This window comes from Pantherophis guttatus, chromosome 4 (genome assembly GCF_059756535.1).
Source record: "Pantherophis guttatus breed Tessera chromosome 4, ASM5975653v1, whole genome shotgun sequence".
Classification (NCBI taxonomy): domain Eukaryota; kingdom Metazoa; phylum Chordata; class Lepidosauria; order Squamata; family Colubridae; genus Pantherophis; species Pantherophis guttatus.
Genome location: NC_142066.1, coordinates 106,604,158 through 106,624,150, shown reverse-complemented (window position 1 = coordinate 106,624,150; position 19,993 = coordinate 106,604,158). Strand labels below are relative to the sequence as shown.

Sequence of the window (19,993 nt, the reverse complement as noted above, 5' to 3'; positions counted from 1 at the left end):
TGTCCACAATATTCATACAGGTAGCGTATAGATGGATAGTACAGGCAAGCGGATAGAGGAAAATAAGTGGGAGCCACCTCCATCGAGCAGAAACCGGCAGGGCAAGCATGTTAATCATAGGTCCTGATAGTGGCCCAACTAGGACGGGGGGGTGGGGGGGAGAGGGTTAACCAGGGCTGCGCAGTAACTCCAACAGCCCCTCACCCTCATTAACCCCCCCCTCGAGTCTTCCAGGTCTTCCAACCATCCTATATGCCCAGTCCTAGCCCCCCGAGATGGTTATAAAGGAGGCCTCGCTATGGGAGCTAAAGTTTGGGAATTACCCCAGAGCCCCATGGCGGCCCGAAGTTGCCAAGGTTTAAAATTCAGAGATGGAGGCTCCCCCCTCGTGTTCTTCTTCGGCTACACGACTCCAGCCATCCCAATGGCTGCTGCAACGGCGTCGGCGGAGGCGCTGGCATCATCGCGGGCACCACCAACAAAGCAAAGAAATTGCCATTTATAACAAATGGTTGTGATGGTAGATACATACATAAGAAGTAATACTAGAAGACTTATGTCAAATAAATCTAAGAAATAGGGATGGATTTCTGAAAAGTTGCAGGTTACAACTGTTGTCTATAATATACAAGTAGTCTTGAACTTCTGGTTTGTCACCAGAGCATGTCAGTTGAAACTTGTGGAGTTCCGTAAAATTCAACTGATTTCTGCCTGCCTGGAGGCTCCTAGGGGCCAAACTTCACTGCGTAGGGGTGATAAGAAAGGGTTTCCGTGGATCGCAAGTGGATGGCAGTCCACTTAGCTTGATCCGGGAAAATCTTCCTGACAGGTGGAGAAGAAGATGGCCATTAATGGCCCAACCAAAGCTCTGACAACCAGAACAAGCAAGCACGGAGGAAAGTGGAAAAGTTACAGTATACTGGATCGGGGTAAGGAATATATAATTTCTACCCAGAATTAAATTAAATTCACCAAAATATTTTCGCTAAGAAGGGAGACTCCAGAAAGAAGAAGGGAGGGAATCATTACTCTTTCTCCCTCTGGAAGTGGCAAGTGAAAGTTCGGAGCAGATTACACATCCATTGGAAGTGAAAGTGAAGCAAGGAACTAATTATCTTTAAACTGAAGAAAAAGACTGGACTGAGTATATTTTTGAAGGCATGGATATGACAGATTACTTCTGAGGGTTTTCTTTTTTGCTCAAACTTCTTTTGGCTACAGTTAGTGAAGACTCTATTTTTATTCTGTTGTTTTTGTTTACTATTTTTTTCTGGACTCCGATTTTAGAGTGGAAAGGAAAAAGAAGCAAGGCTGCCATCTACTGGCCAAAGTTGGAATACACCAGAAAGAATCTTTTGCACTGACTAGATTTAACAAAGGTGGAGAATACATTGTTTTGGAAACTATAACATCTGGTGTTAGGGAATACATTAAAGATTGTCTCCTGCTTTGGAAATTACTGTGGGAAAAGTAAGACTGGAACTGCAACAGAAAAAAATCACTTTTGAACTTTGGCAGATTACAAATAGCTCGGGTTAATTGATATAAAAGTGAAAAGATAAATACTTATTTTGTTGATAAAACAGCGGAAGACAGTGGGACTTATGGATTATGAACACCAATGAAGAGAATGTAAAGTGGATGATCTCTGGAGGGCTCGGGATAGGGGATGCTCCTCTATCCTGGTCCTGTTAGATCTCTCAGCGGCTTTTGATATCATTGACCATGGTATCATGTTGCACCTGTTGGAGGGGTTGGGGTGGGGAGCACCGTTTTGTGGTGGTTCTCCTCCTACCTCTCTGACCGGTCGCAATCTGTGTTGGCAGGGGGGCAGCGGTCGACCCCAAGGTGCCTTGTTTGTGGGGTGCTGCAAGGGTCGGTCCTCTCGCCCCTTCTGTTCAACATTTATGTAAAGCCGCTGGGTGGGCTCATCCGTGGCTTTGGGGTGGAGTTCCATCAGTACGCTGATGACACTCAGCTGTACATCTCCACCCCAGGCCACCCCAACGATGCCCTTGAAGTGATGTCCCGGTGCCTGGAGGCTGTGCGGGCCTGGATGGGGAGAAACAGGCTTCTTCCAAGACCGAGTGGCTGTGGCTTTCGGCATCCCGATATAGCCAGCTGGTGCCATCACTGGTTATTGGGGGCGAATCATTGGCCCCCACGGAAAGGGCTTGCAACTTGGGGACCTCCTGGATACACGGCTGTCTTTAGAAGAGCATATGATGGCCGTGGCCAGGGGGGCTTTTTATCAGGTCCGCCTAATACACCAGTTGCGTCCCTTTCTAGATCAGGACTCCCTACGCACGGTCACTCAGGCACTCGTCACTTCCCGCCTGGACTACTGCAATGCTCTCTACATGGGGCTCCCCTTGGGGTGCACCCGGAGGCTTCAGTTGGTCCAGAATGCGGCCGCGCGGGGGATTATGGGAGCGACGGGGGGCTCCCGAGCTGCACTGGCTTCCTGTGGTCTTCAGGGTGCGCTTTAAGGTGTTGGTGACCACCTTTAAAGCGCTCCATGGCTTAGGGCCGGGGTATCTATGAGACCGCCTTCTGCCGCCAATAACCTCCCACCGGCCAGTTCGCTCACACACAGAGGGCTGCCTCAGGGTGCGGTCGGCCAGACAATGTCGGCTGGCAACCCCCAGGGGGAGAGCCTTCTCTGTGGCGGCACCTGCCCTCTGGAACAACCTACCCCCAGAGATACGCATGATACCAGACCACCGGACTTTTCATCGGGCCCTGAAAACACATCTATTTCATCTAGCCGGGCTGGCTTGACCCCATCCTTGCAGTTTTAAATTTATAATTGGTTTTAACTGGATTATTTTAAATTGATGGCCAAAATTATTTAATGTTTTTTTAAATTGCTTTTAAATTTTATATGTTGTGTTTTTACCATGGCTGTTCACCGCCCTGAGTCCTGTTGGAGAAGGGCGGTATACAAATTAAATAAATAAATAAATAAATAACTAAATCAATCAAACAAACAAACAATCAAACAAACAAACAAACAAACAAACAAACAAACAAACATGAAAACTAGATACCTACTAAGCAGAGAGAAAAGTTAATATTGGAGTTACTGTGGACTTTTTGGATTATAAAAATCAATTCTTCCAGGTTTGGTTTTTGAGTTTTTAAGTTATTAAGACATTGAGAAACGGAAGATTGACTGAACCCAAATTGAAGAAAAGTTGAAGCTGTTATACTGTTTTCCCATGTTGACATGTGGGTTATCTGTTTTGAAGTGTATTGAATTTGGAGGATGTTGATTATGTTGGAATACTATAGGTGGCTAATTCTGGGTTGGCCGATTTTCTTGGTGGACAGTAGGATTGGTGGGAATATCCATTGTTAGCTATAAATAGAGAAAAGAAAGAAGAAGAAACCAACACTAGTTGCTGAGATGTCAACCTCAAATATAACCAAAATAGGGAAGAAGGCATCTTCCACACTGTCTTCAACATCCTCAAGACCTTCTAACCAGAGGTCGATTGAAAGCATGATACAGTTGGAAAAAACAAACACATCCCAAAGGAAGGTATTAACATTGCTACAGGCATTACAGGAATCCATGACTAAAAGTCATAATGAAATAAGGAAAGATATAGGGAAAGTGAGAAATGATATGGGAGAGATGAAGGGGAAAATTCAAAATATGGATGAAAAACTTGAGAACTTTCAGCAAATAATAAAAAAATGAGCAAAGAATCCAGAAAATGGAAGAAAAAACAGAACTAGAGAAAAAAAATGGATGATATAAACTACAAACTGATTCAAGCAAATAAAGAGTTAGAAAACACTATGATAATGTTGGAAACAGAAAAACCTGCCCATTATTGAAGGTTTCAAAATATTGAAGAGGATAAGGGAGAAGATTTACCAGAGATAATGAAAGAACTATTGGTGAGGGCACTGGGAATAGATAAGCAGGAAATGGAAATAGAAATAGATGAAACATTTCGGATTTATACAAACTATGCAAGAACATAAAATCTTCCCAGAGAAGTGCATGTAAGACTTCTGAAAAAATCAATACAGGACAAGATACTTAATAAGGCAAGAGACAAACCACTGGAGTATAAAGGGAAACAACTGGTAGTCTTGAAACAAGTCTCTAGGAGAGTACGGGAACTTAGAAAACAATTCCACTTTCTGACTATAGTATTGACCAGACACAACGTAAATTTCAGATGGCTGATATCCGAAGGGATCTTAGTTACCCGGCAGGAAAAAAGATACCGATTAGATTCACTTGACAAAGATTTTATGACAACAGACTTTTATGACTATTTTAACACAGAAGAGGAACAGGAACTAAGAGGTGAAATAGTACACAATGGCCAAGAAGTATTAACAATAGAAGAAAAATATTTACAGCAAGATCAGAGTGAAAAGGAGAAAAAAATAACGTTCAGAACAAGAAGAAGCAGTAGCAAAAGCAGAGAAGTTAGAGCAACCATGACTATAAGACCTAGATATAAATAAAACAATTCAAGAAGAAGCAAAGATACTATCAGTTAATATTAATGGGCTGAACTCCCCCACAAAAAGGAAGAAAATATTTTCAAAACTACAAAAACTAAAACTGGACATAATAGCACTTCAAGAATTACATATTAAGAAACATCATTACAAATTATTGGAATATTCTAAATTGGGAAAACGATTTTATTCATTATCACAACAGGAAAAAAAAAGGAGTGGTACTATATGTTAAAAAGACAATAAATGCCAAACAGATCTTTGAAGATGAAGAAGGGAGAATTTTGAAGCTGCAGGTGATTGTAAATCAAAAATGGACTCTCCTGGTTGGTATATATGCACCAAATACAGGACAAGAGGAATTCTATAAAAAACTTCATAAAAAGATACTAGAACTAGAATACAAAAACATCTGTCTCATGGGAGATTTTAACACAATAGTTGACACAAATCTGGATTATAAAGGTAAATTCTACTGGTAAGCCTGGAGGTCCTGGAGTTTTATTGTTTTTTTGTCTTTTAATTGCTACTGTTAGTTCTGCCATTGATAGTCTGGCTGCTAGCATGTTCTTCACCGTTTCTGGAATTTTGGTAAATTAGCTTTTTCCCAAATATTGTTATTTGTATTAATCTTTTTAGTTCAAACAATATCGATAAAATTAGAAAAAAATGTTTGATGAACTAAATAGAATAATTCTGAAGTATATTTGGCAAGGTAAAAAACCGAGAATGAAATTGAAAATGTTATATCTACAAGTAATGGGGGCTTTGGACTTCCAGACAGGGAATTATATTATCAGGCATTAGTTCTTACATGATTAAAAGAATGGGTAAATCTGAAACAAAGGCTGTTACTATTATTAGAGGGTCATGATTTGCAATTAGGCTGGCACGCTTTTCTTTGGTATGGTAGACGTACGGTGCATAAATACTTTCAGAGGCACTAAGTGAGAAATGTGTTGCTTAACATATGGGGAAAAAATTAAACTACAACATTACAGGAAAATACCAATCTGGTTCTCCACAATGGAGGCATTAATATATCCAAACTTTATCAATTTGGAAAAAAATCGTATTTTATAAAGATATGCTAAATGAGAATGGTGAACTCAAATCTAGGCAACAACTGCAGACCCAAGGGGTGGATCTAGCTTGGTGGCCATATCTCCTATAGTCAAGATATGAGAAAGATGTTAAAAGATGTTTAAATAAAGAACCAATAGCATTTGATAAAATTTTAATGGGAACGGATGAAAAACTGATTAAAAAAATATATAATTACTTATTGAACTATAAAATGGAAGAAGAAATAGTCAAAGAAATGATGATTGTTTGGGCAAAACATTTTGGTTATAATATAGAACTAGAGAAATGGCAAAAACTATAAATTGACTATATCTTCGGCATACAAAGAAAACCTCTATAAAATGTTCTACAGGTGGCATTTATCACCTGCAACACTGGCAAAAATGTTCAGTAACCTGTCTGCCAAATGCTGGAAATGCAATCAGACCCCAGGTACCTACTACCACATGTGGTGGACGTGCAGTAAAGCAAGAAAATATTGGGAGAAAATACATAGCTGGCTGGAAATGATAATTAAACAGAATATTGAGTTGAAACCAGAAACATGTCTCTTAGATACATTATCAGAGGGCTATGATAAAGGGACTACATAGTTTTACATATACTGACAACAGCAAGGATCATATATGCTAAATACTGGAAAAATATGAACACCCCACCATAGGAGGTTGTAATTCAAAAAATGTTAGACTGTGCCGAACTGGACAGACTAACTTTAAAAAGTAAAGATAAAGAAGACACAGAATATTATTTGATTTGGAATAAATTTTATGAATGGATAGAGGCAAGAGGTAGAAATTAGAGAATGTAAGATTATGAATGTTAGTATTGAAAATAGAGATGTACATAACTATAATCACAATAATCAAGAAAAATGTAAATAAGGTAATGTAAGAAGAAGCTTAAAGCTTTTTTGTTATATTATTATTGCTATTATATTATTGTTATTAGTTTGTGTGTTAATATTTAATATCACTTTTTCTTTGGTCTCTTTTATTGGTAAATGGTATACCCTGACAATGCACTGTATTCAAAAAATGTTTATGAATAAAAATTTTTAAAAAATACACAGGTAGTCTTTGACTTACAACCAGAATTGAGTCCAGAATTTTGATTATAAATTGTTGCAGTTGTAAACTGAGTCACAACGTGACCAAACAATTTTTCAACCATTTTTATGACAGTCTTAAAGAGAGTTATTGCAGTTATTAAACCAATCATGTAGTTTGTGTCCAAATCCATCTTATCCAGTGTGGGTTTTGCTGTTTTTTTACTTGAAAAATTACAAAAAAATAAATTGCAAATCATGATTCCTTGACCACAGAATGCTGTAATCAATCATATGTTGCCAAATACCTGAAATCATTTTGAAGATAGCTTGTAAGTTATTTTCCAAGGTTGTCATACTTTCAAATGGTCCTTAAGTGACCAGTCATAGGTCTACAGGTAGTCCTCTAGTTAATGACCAAAACAGAGCCTGTTTTTATATATAATTTTTTTTGTCCTTTTATTGCTGGAGTTGCAGATCCATTGCAATTTCAACTATCAGGGTATGTCATTAGCATAACAGAGATTTTTAAATAGTTATAAAAACAGGGATGGGGGAACCATATAGTCTGTGATTTTTGTTTTTAAATACATACTTATTTTAATTTAAATGCCAATTTTATGACAAAGTAGCTTTGTCTTTCAAGAATGTGTCTATGGTATGTGGAAGGATTGTGGGTTCCTGTAAGGTGAAGTTGAAGTGAATATATTTTATATACAGAGCCTCAGTACATTTTAATCTTTTTGAGCTGGTCTTATCTCTAAACATAAGATATGAATATCAGTATACTTGTAAATGAAGAAACAACCTTAGGCAAGACCATTCAGTTGTTTGTTGGACAAAATGTGGGAAGAAGTTATAGCTTGCCCAATATTTCACTAGAGAGTAGTTTAGAAGCCATATTTAGAAATTGCTTTAGAAAAGCAATACTGCTTTTAGGAAAGCTTGAGGTGCCTGCTTGGAAGTTTAGTCAGTAAAACAGCTGTACACCAGATGTTATGCATTGTGACAAACATAATTTCCATACAAACAATTTGCCTTTGCAACTGACATGGATACTCTGAGAAAGGAAAGCACGGTGAGCCTTAAGTGTTCTGACAGCCCTCCCAAAATCACTTCTTTTCAGTATTTTTGTCAGCCAAGTTACAAAAAAATACCTTTGAAAATATGTTTCTAAATAACTTACACTCTTTGAGCTTCTTTAAGCAATGCTGGATTACTTGAAATGTTTGCTGGCTTTGTCTGAAACAATATATTTTGATTAAGGATGAAAGTATAGAAAACTGGTATGTTGAAAGGTTTGGGACTTCGGTAGTTGGCAGGAAAAACAAATCTAAATATTTTGGAAGAAAAGTAGTCTACACTCCTTTTTTCAAGTGCTCCAAAATTTTCAGTATTCAGATACAAATCCATGACCAATTTCTCATTGCCTATAGCAGGCAAATATTAAATGTAGTAGAAGAAAATGCAGCCACGTTTTTATTTTCCCACTTCATTAAAACTGACTGATTCAGTTCTAATTTTTTTTTCTTTGGTTCAATCATGTCTAATTTTCAGAGGCTACCTGTACACATCCCTTCAGTTTTCTTGGCAAGGTTTTTCAGAAGTAATTTGCCATTGCTCCTTTCCTAAGACAGACAAAGTGACCAGCCCAAGGTCCCCCAGCTGGCTTTGTGCCTAAGACAGGATTAGAATTTAAGATCGCCTGGTTTCTAGCCTGGTTTCTAGCCTGGTGCCTTAACCACTACACTAAACTGGCTTTCTTTGTTTTAATATTGGTATTTAAATGATGAGACATGACAAAAGAAGGCAAAGCTGCTATTCCGCACTCCCCCGCCCGAACAGTTTTGTTTCAAAAATGTGACTACTTAATGAACTGTTTTTCATTTAAATTAAAATTTAAATTAAAATTAAGCATATGAACTGTAGCCTCCGCTCTTTTAAATGAGAGTTCTACAGAAATAATGCTACAATACTATCATGCAAGTATGCTGATTTCCCTTTAAATTGAGTCATTGGCTTCTTCCTTTTTTTCTCTACAAAAGAAAGCTTGGCATTTTTAAAATGCCCTTTATTGTGCTTTGGGTCACACTTCTTTCCTTACACTGGCTCCAGGAAATATACTTTGTGTCTGTTAATTGTGACCATGTTTCAGTTTTGCCCTGCATCCTTTTATGTCAAAAATAGATTTCGGGGAATTATCTTATTCAGCCTATTGGTGTCCTGAAAGCAAATTGTGTGTTGGATGATTGAATCTATCCCTTAGAATAGACCTTGACTCTTCATGAAAATGTGCAAATATGAAGTGAACATTTAAATGCAGTAAACACCATTCCTTAGAGAAACCACAATGATTTGGGTATTTGTCAGTTCAGTTCAATATATTGGTCTAATCTAAAGCTTTTTATTGCCTGCAGAAACCAATTCTAAAACCATAATGATAGAAAGCAGGCTCTGGTCTAAATAGATGCTATTTTTCCACATTTCTCTGCTTTGATATGATTTTATAAAAAAAATATATAAGGCTATTTAAAGTACTGTTTGTCGTGGGAAAGCAAGAAAATAAAAATTTCCAAAATAAATACTTGCAAAACATGTTTCAGACATAATTGCAGATCATTTATAGCTTACTTGTAGAGGTATGCAGCTAGGCAGATGGACCAGGGAAAATTCACTGTGTGCTTTTATTTTTAATTCTGAGAACTATTTTCTGATCTGGCAAATTTCCCTACTGTAGGGCACTGTAAGTGGAGGCATTTCACTTATATTTGGAATATTTATAAGACGAGTTTAAAAAGCATGGTTTTGCTACTCTTCTTTCTTATCTTCTTCTTGTAGTGTTTGCTCCTCTCTGCACTCGCTCTTTTGGTTTGTCCAACTGTCTCTTCTACATCCCTTTGCTTTTGCCTCATTGGCCACTTCTTCCACCTCGTCTCTACTTTTTCCTTTGATGATCCATCTTTCTCTCTTTTCATTTTTCTGCCTGAACTGTGCCATCATACACCTCTCCATTTCAGTTCCTGCTTGCTTTCATCTCTTTCCTCATTGCTGAACCTAGAATCCAGCTCTCCTTTTTCTTAGTCTTCCCTCCCAACACAGGAATCAGTCCAACTCCCACAGTCCCAGAAGTAATGACTATGAGTGTGTGTATGAATTTATAGGTTTGTGCTTGTCTGTAAATATTTTAAGTAGAACTTCATGCTGTTTAGAACATAAACCCAATGTGCCTCTCAAATTCATGAACAGGCCCTCTACTCATCCTAAATTCATACTCCTGTTTTACCATTTGGCAGGAGCAATCACATGACAGTCCACAAAATTCTGAAACAGAACTCTATAAATAGCCTTTTGTTGCTATAAATATATAATTATTTTTAATGTTAAAAATAAATAAAACTCTGCCATAAATTGGATGAAAAACAAATCATTTCATTCCTAGAAGATGCATGTCTATTCCTGATTAAAATCCTACCGTTTATATGAATGATGCATTTTAGCCAACAGTGCCAAGTGTTGTACTTGATTATTGAATTTAACATTTTTTTTGATCCACACAACAATTAAAATATAAATTAACAAAATAGGCCTGGTTTTCACAAGACGTACAAATAACAACAAAAAAATCAGGGTTGAAGCTAGTCAACTTTTGCATGTGATATGAATGTATCTAAGTTTGTCATGTAGCTGGCTAAACTTGTCAGACTTCACCAACAGAAACAACAGAAATGAAATCTGGGTTGCCACTGGTGTTGCCTTTAATTTTTTTTTCCATTTTCCACCCTGTTTCCTCATTTCTTTTGTTGGTGAAAATATAGGCAGCAAACAAATGAAGCTCTGGCTTTTGAAGAAATCTATTATAAGACTTGCAGTGAAGTTTTGCGTAGATGTTTTCAAAATTCTCATGCTTTTTTTTTTACACATGAAGCACACAATATAATGCAGAACAGCTTTTAGAATAAATGTAAATGTAGATTCTTGCATACAGTACACTCTTGCCTTCCTATGATTCCATCTGTCTTAGTTCAGTCTTCATGTCTGTTCCAGAATTATCTAGCGAAAACCTGAAGAAAAAAAAATACTTCAGTATATACCCCAAATCATTTAGGACCTCACAGTTTGGGAATTGTAATGATTTATGAATGGGGAATGAGTTTAGTTTTAATTTCTTTTGGAATCTGTTAAGAATTGTGCCTTGGCTTGCTCTATTGTTTTATTTGATTTTTCTAAATATCTTTCTATCTTAGCAAATAGGTATAAAACAACCCTCTCAGGTTCTTGAAGGTTTTGGGGTTTTAACTATCTCGTTTTTGTATCCTTGGAATAGAGATCATCACAATAATTTAAGGCTTCTAGGACAAAGCTTTAAATTTCAGGAAATGCACCCACATCTTCCACTGTCTTTTTCAATATTTTTTCTCAAATAAATGACAGTAATAGTCTAGCAATATTGGCAAAATGTGAGGCTCAGAAACAGAAAATGTAATACAATACTGAATTCAGATCATAAGAACAGGTGCCAGCATCAGATTCTACTTTATCAAGGAGAGGCTAACACAAACATCTTGATTTTAATCTTCTTAGTCTAACCAAGCGTCTTCATTTTTGCTTATTTTCCTAGTAGAAGTGAAAGACTATGAGCCACCGTTCGGTTCAAAAGTGCGAGAACATCCTTGTGTAGAAAGCATGAAGGACAATGTTTTAAGGGACAGAGGACGGCCTGAAATTCCTTGTTCATGGCTCAACCATCAGGTAAGACAGAGTCTTGATTATTTTTGGAGGAAGACAATTCATGGCAAAACTGGCTAGTTGTCATCTATATTGGTCACCATAGAAAATAATTACAATTTTTGAAATGATTCAATAGATGCTTTTTATTCAAGACACTAAAACTAATATTAAAATATAATTCCAACTATTATTTCTACATGTTGTGCTTCCCCTTGAAGTCCTGTTTACTGGACCATTGTATGCAAGGGGGGAAAACAATGGGGGGGGGAGAAAAAAGAAAGCGAATAAACATTGTGCCTTAAGATTTCTCAAAGTTGTAAAAAGATCTTGCAGTATGAGTGCTACTTAATGTAATGAGTGATATTAGAAGCATGCTCCAGCAAAGTGATAATAGGGGTTGCAGCTCTGTTCCATTGTATTCCTTTTCTGCTGCATTTTCTCTGAACTCTGCTTTGTCAAGTTGATACAACTTCATTAATATGGAACCCGTTTCATTTTTATTCTTTCACGAGGGTATCTTATTGCCATAGGCCATATTTAGTCTGGAATAATTCTTTTATTAGATTTCAGTCAAAATTATACTGAAAATCTGCCTATGATATTTTTAAGTTATTGCTAAGGTTTTCAATTTGTATAATTCTAATTCTACTGTTGACAATTGTCAAAATCAGCTATGAAGTAAATCATACAATTAAATTTGCCATTAAAAAAAGACAGTCTAGTTTTCATTCTTTCTTATCACCAAGAAAGTTCTCCATTGAAATAAAAGGCCAAAATTTTTAGCGTAGGATTTAATGAATTAATATGCATGAGTTACAGGCAAAACATTACATAAATGCTCATATGATTAATATGTTCCCAATACTTAATCTTGACAAGGCTGGAATTAGCCATTATTTTCTAGAATAGAGCACCCAGAGTAGAATTCCCTTTATGGAATAATTGTAATTAACATCACAATAACTTGAACATTACATTAAGACTTGAAGTTTGGAGCACACAAAGACGTTTCTGCTAGTTAACTTCCTTCTGGTCTTCCACTTTATCAATTCCTGCATCAGTTGAATATCTTGGAATCCTTCTCTATCTCAGATAAGAATAGATAGAGGAATCTTTCCAGAATCACATAAGAATCAGAATCCAGTTTCCTATATATGGACCATCATTCTATGGTAAACAAGAAAATTCTAATGGGCAGTATATAAGTATTTTAATGGGCAGTATATAAGTATGGATTAATAACTCAGGCTTCAGGACTTCCGGTTGGAACCTTTGTCGCTGATAGACGGTCCTTTTAAGACCACCAGCCCCATTGCTCATAAAGAGCCATCTCTGCAGTTGAGAGGTGGCTTGGAAAACTCCATGATCTGGACTTCCGGTTTGCTCTTCGTAGCCACCAGACGGTCCCTCGGGACCACCAGCCCCTTCGCCTGTAAAGAGCCGCCTGTACAGCGCAAAGGCGGCTCGAAAAACCCCATTTCCAGGAGGAAATGTGGGATAGAGCAGGTGAGTGTAGGTAGAGCTCTCCGTAGCCCCCAGGGTTTTTTTTTTTACTCTTGGGGGCGGGCGGAGGAAGCTCCCTATAGCACTCGCCGCCCGCTCCGGGCGTTGGGAGACTTCTGCCTTTTTGCAGAACAAGGCTACGAAGACAAGCTTTTTAAGATATTTAACAGATTAACTAAAGATGATGAGATTTGGATCTGGATCTGTGACCCTAAATTGCAAGTATTAATACTTATTTCGCAAAGGATATTCAACAAAGTAAAAAAGACCTTTTCAAATGGCGATTGCCGAAACTGGAACAGGGAAGCTGAAAAGAGAAAGTCCTTCCGTTTCTTATTAAGTCACAAAATAGCAGAATAAATGCTCCTGGCTACATTTGAAGGGATATGAGCTGGATCTGTAACCCTGAATCGCAAGTATCTCACTTATTTTATAACAATTATTGAAGAAGGAAAAGGAAAAGGAAAAAAGAATCTTTAAAAAGGGCGATTGCCGAGGCTTGAGAAGGGGCTGAAAGGGAGAGTCCTTCCGTTTCCTATTGAGATACAAAGTAGCTGAATAAATACTTTTGGCTACACTTGAAAATAAAGCTCTACTTTTGTGTTTTTTCTCTTCCTGGAGATCTGATATTGATCTTGGTTGGAAAGAAGTTTTTTTTCTTTGCTGCCTCTCTTTTTTTTTTTTAAAAAAAAAATAGTTTGTCTGTGTTGAAATATGGCATTAAAGCCGGACAAACAAGCAATGGGGGGGGGATTCCCCCATTAACAAATTACGTGACCAAGTTTTAAAGCTCCAGTCTCAGAAAACTGATTTTAATATAATTGAATTTCTTTTGGAGGAGATTGTAAGAAGGGATGAGATTGTGAATCAGAACTTTGAAAAATTTAAGCAGGAAATTAAAGAATTAGTGCAATTAAAGTTTGATATTCTGGATCGAAAGATTATAAAAATGGCTAATGGCTTTGCAGAATTTATGATTAAGTTGGGTGAAAATACTAACTTATTAGAGTCTAAAGTGGAAGAAATTGAGGACAATTTGGACAATAAAATACAAAAAATTGAAAATGATTTGACAAACATTCAAGACAATAGTTCAGAAGAAAAACCTAAAATGGAGGTTGAACAAAAGTCTTGTAATGCAGAAAATTTACAACAACTATTGAAAGAGAGGTTCTAATGGTGCATTACAATTTTACAGAATATGCGATCAGACTGAGAGGTTTGCAGGAAAATAACAGAGATGATTTAAGGAAAATATCTTCTGAAATTCTGGCTGGGATTTTAAAGGTTCAACCTGAGGAAGTGTTTTGTAGGATTGACAGAGTTTACAGAATAAACTCCTGGATTGCAAAGCAAAGGCAATTGCCTAGAGATGTGGTGATTTATTTTACAGATAGAGAAATTAGGAATAATATTGTGCAAAATTCCTTCAATTCTACTTTGCAATTGTATGGAAGAAAGATATGGATCTACAAAGAGCTCCCCCCCAAGATGTTAACGGAAAGGAAGAAATTTGGTTTTCTGGTGACTGAGTTAAAATACAGAAATATTTCATTTAGGTGGGATGCCCCAGTTGGCATAATATTGAGATATCAAGGAGAAAGATACCAATTAGATACTGTTGAAAAAGCGGAAGAATTTTATCAAAAAAATTTGAAAATGAACTTAACATCTATAGGCACAATACAGGATAAGCAGAAGGAGTTGGAAATAAAGGGAAAACATCGAATTACAGAGGTTGCGGTAGACAAATTGCCTTTGGATTCTCTCGATACCCCAGCTGGATTATCTACAAATATGAGAGAAGCGGCATCTGATTTCAACGTGATGATTCACCAAGTCAAAGACAAGTATGGAAATCAATTAGCTGACATACAATTGGCAAAAAAGAAATATGAGATACAAAAACAAAACCAACAAGATCAACTTATAAAGCAGAATGAAAACCGATCAGTTGATATACAACTTGTAGAAAGGAAAACAGGATGGAAATTAAACCCACAAAAAGAAAAGAAAAAAAGAAATAGGTCTCACAAAAACAGAAATTTCTAAATTAAGCAACGGTGAAGCCAGTGATTTTAAAAAAATGAATGAATATTTGAAAAGATAGTGGAGGCGAAGTATTGGTTAATATCATCCTGAGGACAGTGACAGACCTCTGCAATGCCGTAATTTTGGGATGTGAAAAGAGCCTTAAACTGTTGGATTTGAATTATCTATTTTGGATTTCTTTCTTGTATTGATAAATATATTATAACTATTCTGAGCTACAAGGCAAGAGAGCTACGTTGGGGCATGCAGAAGATCTGGTTGTTACCCATTAGGATGATGGGAATTAATAATCCTGATGAAAGCCACAATTACAACTATATGGAATATAATCATAATGTCACTCGGGTGGTTGTTTTTACTTTTATATATATATGAGGATATTCATTACTGATGGGGGCAGATGATGACTGAAGACTTTGAACAAACTGTTGCACCAGGATGCTACGTTACCCAATTATGGATGAGGGACTCAACAATCCAGTGGAAAGACATCAAAGAAGATATTATATGGATTATAAATTTAAAGTTATTGTCTTTTTTTTTTTAAATAACGGAATATATACATATATATATATATATATATTAGCAGAGTGGGCAGTGGATTAAAGATATTAAGAATTGTTGTGCATGGTAATTTTGTAGGAAAGTGGGTGGAAATATGTTAGTTTACTGATTGATTAGTTTAAGAAAAGGGATGTTTAAGTGATATATTTAGGGCAGTGGAGGAAATGGATAGAGTTGAATAAATGTTAAATTAGGATTTATGGGGAAGGCTGCTTTGAAATGTTATATTAATATACACAAAGAATAAATGTTAAAGTAGGATTTATTATATAGTCTTAAAGTGGAAGGTTGCTTTGAAATGTTGTAATAATATATAGATATAAGTTTTGGGGAGGACAAAAAGGGCAGATTATTGCTAAATTGGGAGTTATAATAATATTATGCTAAATTAGAAGTTATCATACAATGTTATAGTAGACTGCTTTTTTTTGAAATGTATGGTAAAAGGGGAAAGTAACAATATCAATAATATTTTTAGTAAGTAATGGTCAGTATATAGAGGAGGGAGTAAGGAGATGGTAAAATATTATGTAATCTGTTATGAATTAGGTTTTTGGTGTGAAGAAGTCACGGGGGGATGGGTGGCGAGGGGGGGTTAGGGAGGAGGGGGGGAAGGAAAAAAGGGGGGGAAATTTGTATTTGAAAACTTTTTCAATAAAAAAAAAAAGGAAAACTCCACGATCCGGAGGAATCGGGAGAAGAGCCGGCGCGACAAGGTAGAGCCCCCTTTGAAGTCCCCAGATTGTTTTTTTAGCGTCTGGGGAGGAAGCAGGGTGAGGCTCCCTATACAGCGCGCTGAGGCTCCGGGCTCCGAGGATGACTCTGCAATTGCAGAGCCAGGCAACGCGTCCAACGAAATAAGAGAAAGCCAAGAAAATTGTTAAAAATAAGCAGGGTGGAATCTGGACTTCAAAATTAAACCACAAGTATTTTTTTTAACCCTGTGAATGAGTTTAGTAATTGAGAAGAAGTGAAAGTTCTTTTAAAATGGCACCCGGCTTTAACAATAAGGAATGCTGAAAGCGAAAGTGGAATTGTTTGAGCTTATTTGTGCTACAAAGTAACAAAAAGTAACAGCGCTGGCCTGAAGAAAGAGGAAAAGTTCTTTTAAAAGTGATTTGACTTGTTCCCTCTCCCTTGGGACTTGACTAAAGCTGGGGAAATTCCTGAAAGGTTTTTGTGGTGGAAAGGGAGAGAGGATATCTTTTTTAGAAAGAGTCAGGCTGCATGGAAAAATAGGTTCAAAACTAACAAAGTCAGCTAAAACTGATGGGGGGGGCTCCCCCACTCATAAACCAGAAGAGCAGCCTTTGAGTTCACAGACACAGACCCAAACACAAGAATCTGGATTTAATGATTTGAAGGAATTTATTGCTGGGGCTTTAGATCAGAAATTTGAAAAATCACAGCAGGAATTTAAAGAGATGGTTCAAGAAAAATATGACAAGATGAAAAGACAAATACTGACAGCTGTGACTGGTTTGTCAGAAGTAGTGCTCCAAGTTGATAAGAAAGTGGAACATCTTAGCTCAGAAGTGGAATCTAAAATGAAGGAACCTGATCAAAAAATTTATAATGTTGATAATAAAACACAAAGGCTTGAAAATGAAGTTACAATGATGCAATTCAGATTTATGGAGTTTGCTGTGAGACTCAGAGATATAAAAGAGAACAATAGAGAAGACCTGAGAAGGGTTTGTGCTGATGCTCTGGCTGTTATGTTAATGGTTGACCCTGAGGAGATTTTTTGCAAAATTGATAAGGTCTATAGAGTGAATTCTTGGGTGGCAAGGCAAAGGCAATTGCCTAGAGATGTGGTGATCTACTTTACAGATAGAAGAATAAGAAATGATATTTTGCAAAAATCTTTTGTTTCTACTATTCAAGTGGATGGAAAAGAGATTGGGATCTACAAAGAATTGCCACCTAAGATGTTGAGAGATAGAAAAGATTTTGGATTTTTGGTGACTGAATTAAAGAAACAACAAATCCCATTCAGATGGGACACTCCAGTTGGTATAATATTGAGGTATCAAGGAGAGAGATATCAATTAAATACTCTTCAAAAAGTGGAAGAATTTTATTTCAGTGTTTTTAAACCTGGTGCAGCATCTCCACGTACTTCCTCAGTGTTAGCCATAGTGGAGGGTGAGAAGGATATGCAATCTGAACAAGAGCTTGAAGAGCAGAGGAAACAGACGGAGAGGGAGGCACTAGAGACTCAAGGAGCGGCAGGGGGCCTACCCTTGTTGGATCCTCCTTTAGAGTTTTCAATTGAACCACCTAAAAATACAAGAGAAGTGGCAGCGGATCTTGATTTGATGTTGCATAGTGCTAAAGATCAGCGTATTATTCGAGCAGCTTATAAACAATTTTTAGAGAAACAACAACATCAGAGTTCAAAGTTACCACAAGACAAACAGGGAGTCAATGGTAAAGCACAAAAATCCGAAGCTATGGGAGGAGCTAAGCCGAAGACTATCAGTGTGGAACAGAAACTTCAGCAAATGCTCTTATCGCTTCAAGAGCCCGCAAATGATAATTAAGTTTTTATCTTGGAATGTGAACGGATTAAATTCACCACAGAAAAGGAGGAAGGTATTTCATTATTTGAGACAATTTAATAATGATGTAATTTGCTTACAGGAAACTCATATTAGAATACAAGATCAAAAATATTTGATAAATTCTAGATTAGGAACACAGTTTATAGCTTCAAACTCGGAAAAAAAGAATGGTGTAGTGATTTATACAAATAAAAGATTGCTAACAAAAATTATAGAAGCAGATGATTGTGGAAGATATATAGTAATAGAACTTCTTACAGATAATGGCCCAATCTTGGTGATTGGAATTTATGCTCCTAATCAGCAACAAGAAAATTTTTATAAATTACTGCATTCTAAAATACTACAATGGGACTACAGATCTATCCTACTTATGGGAGATTGGAATGGAGTAATAGATCCTAAAATAGATAAGAAGAGCTTGGCAAAATCATGTGTTAAACTACCACAGTTTTGTTTTTTTTTTTGATTTGAAAGAAGACTTGGAACTGAAAGATATATGAAGAGTGCATAACCCAAAAGAATTGGACTTTACTTTTTTTTCAGATAGACACAGGATTGATTTTATTTTACTCACAGTTGACTTGCTTTTAAAAACAAGGAAAACAAAGATATTTCCGAGGACTTTATCTGACCACAGCCCAGTATGGATAGAAATAGAAATGGGAAAGAGAGAGAGAAGATCTTAGAGAGTAAATGAAAATTTATTTAGATATGAAAAAAATGTAAATGAATTTAAAAAACAAATGAAGGAATTTTTTGAAATGAACTTGAATAAGGTTACCCCTATTGAAATTGTTTGGGATGCGAGCAAGGCTTATATGCGGGGGGTATTGATTTATATGACATAAATCAAATCGACAAAGAAAAAGCTTAGAATTGGAAGGGGAGATAAAGAAAAAAGAGCAGTTACTTATAAAAAATCCAACAGATGAAAAATTACAAGGAGTTATAAAACTTTTGAAAGATCAATTCCATATGCTCACAGCAGAACAAGCAGCAACTAATTTACAATTTGCGAAACACAATACATTTTGTAATGCCAATAAACCGGGCAGGTGGTTGACTTACACATTGAGGAAACAGCAGAGTACTCGGACTATTGGGAGTATTGAGTATAAAGGGAAGGAAGTATTTCAACAAAGACTAATTAAAGAAGCCTTTCTAGATTATTATACCAAACTATATGCTAAAGATGATATACAGAATGAACTTATAAATAAATACCTAGAAGAAAAGAGAGTTATAAAAATTTCTAATGATCAAAAGGAAAGAACGAGTTTACCAATAACAGCTGAGGAGATTATTGTTGCTATTAAACAACTGAAAACAGCTAAAGCTCCAGGAACGGATGGTTTAACTGCGGTGTACTATAAAACTTTACAAGCAGAAATGATTGAACATCTTAAAGACTTATTTTGTAGCATACAACAAGGGGGAAAAATACCCCCTTCATGGAAAGCAGCTTTTGTTTCTTTGATACCGAAAGAGGAGGCAGGCTCTACAAAACCGGAAAATTTTAGACCAATATCTCTCCTGAATACGGATTATAAAATCTTTGCAAAAGTATTAGCCAACAGGTTAATGCCAGTTATTCAAGAGGTGATTCATCATGATCAAGCAGGATTTATAGAAGGCAGATACATGAAGGATAATGTGAGGCAAATTATAGACTTATTGGAATATCTTGAGAAGAATAAACAGATCTCTGCAGTGCTGGCGTTTTTGGATGCGGAGAAGGCCTTTGATCGAGTGAATTGGAACTTTCTATTAAAGACTTTAAAAAAGATGGATTTTGGGGATCAGTTTCTACAGGCGGTTTCAGCAATTTATCAAGAACAAACAGCACAAATTATTATTAATGGAAGCTTAACTACAAACTTTAGTATAGAAAAAGGCACAAGACAAGGTTGTCCGTTATCCCCGTTGTTGTTTATTCTAACCTTAGAAGTCTTGT

The 19,993-nt window shown here is 36.6% G+C and overlaps 1 protein-coding gene across 2 annotated transcripts in view; it reads left to right on the top strand.

Annotated features, from left to right (window-relative positions):
- The window catches only part of TGFBR2 (transforming growth factor beta receptor 2), an 87,281-nt gene that overhangs the window by 62,891 nt on the left and 4,397 nt on the right, over positions 1-19,993 (top strand). Inside the window, exon 6 of one of the 2 annotated variants that reach the window (XM_034404102.2) lies at positions 11,244-11,371. In XM_034404102.2, the coding sequence (XP_034259993.1) occupies positions 11,244-11,371 (128 nt within the window). Of the gene's footprint in view, positions 1-11,240; positions 11,372-19,993 lie in introns of both variants that reach the window. The other variant, XM_034404101.2, reaches the window with a different exon arrangement.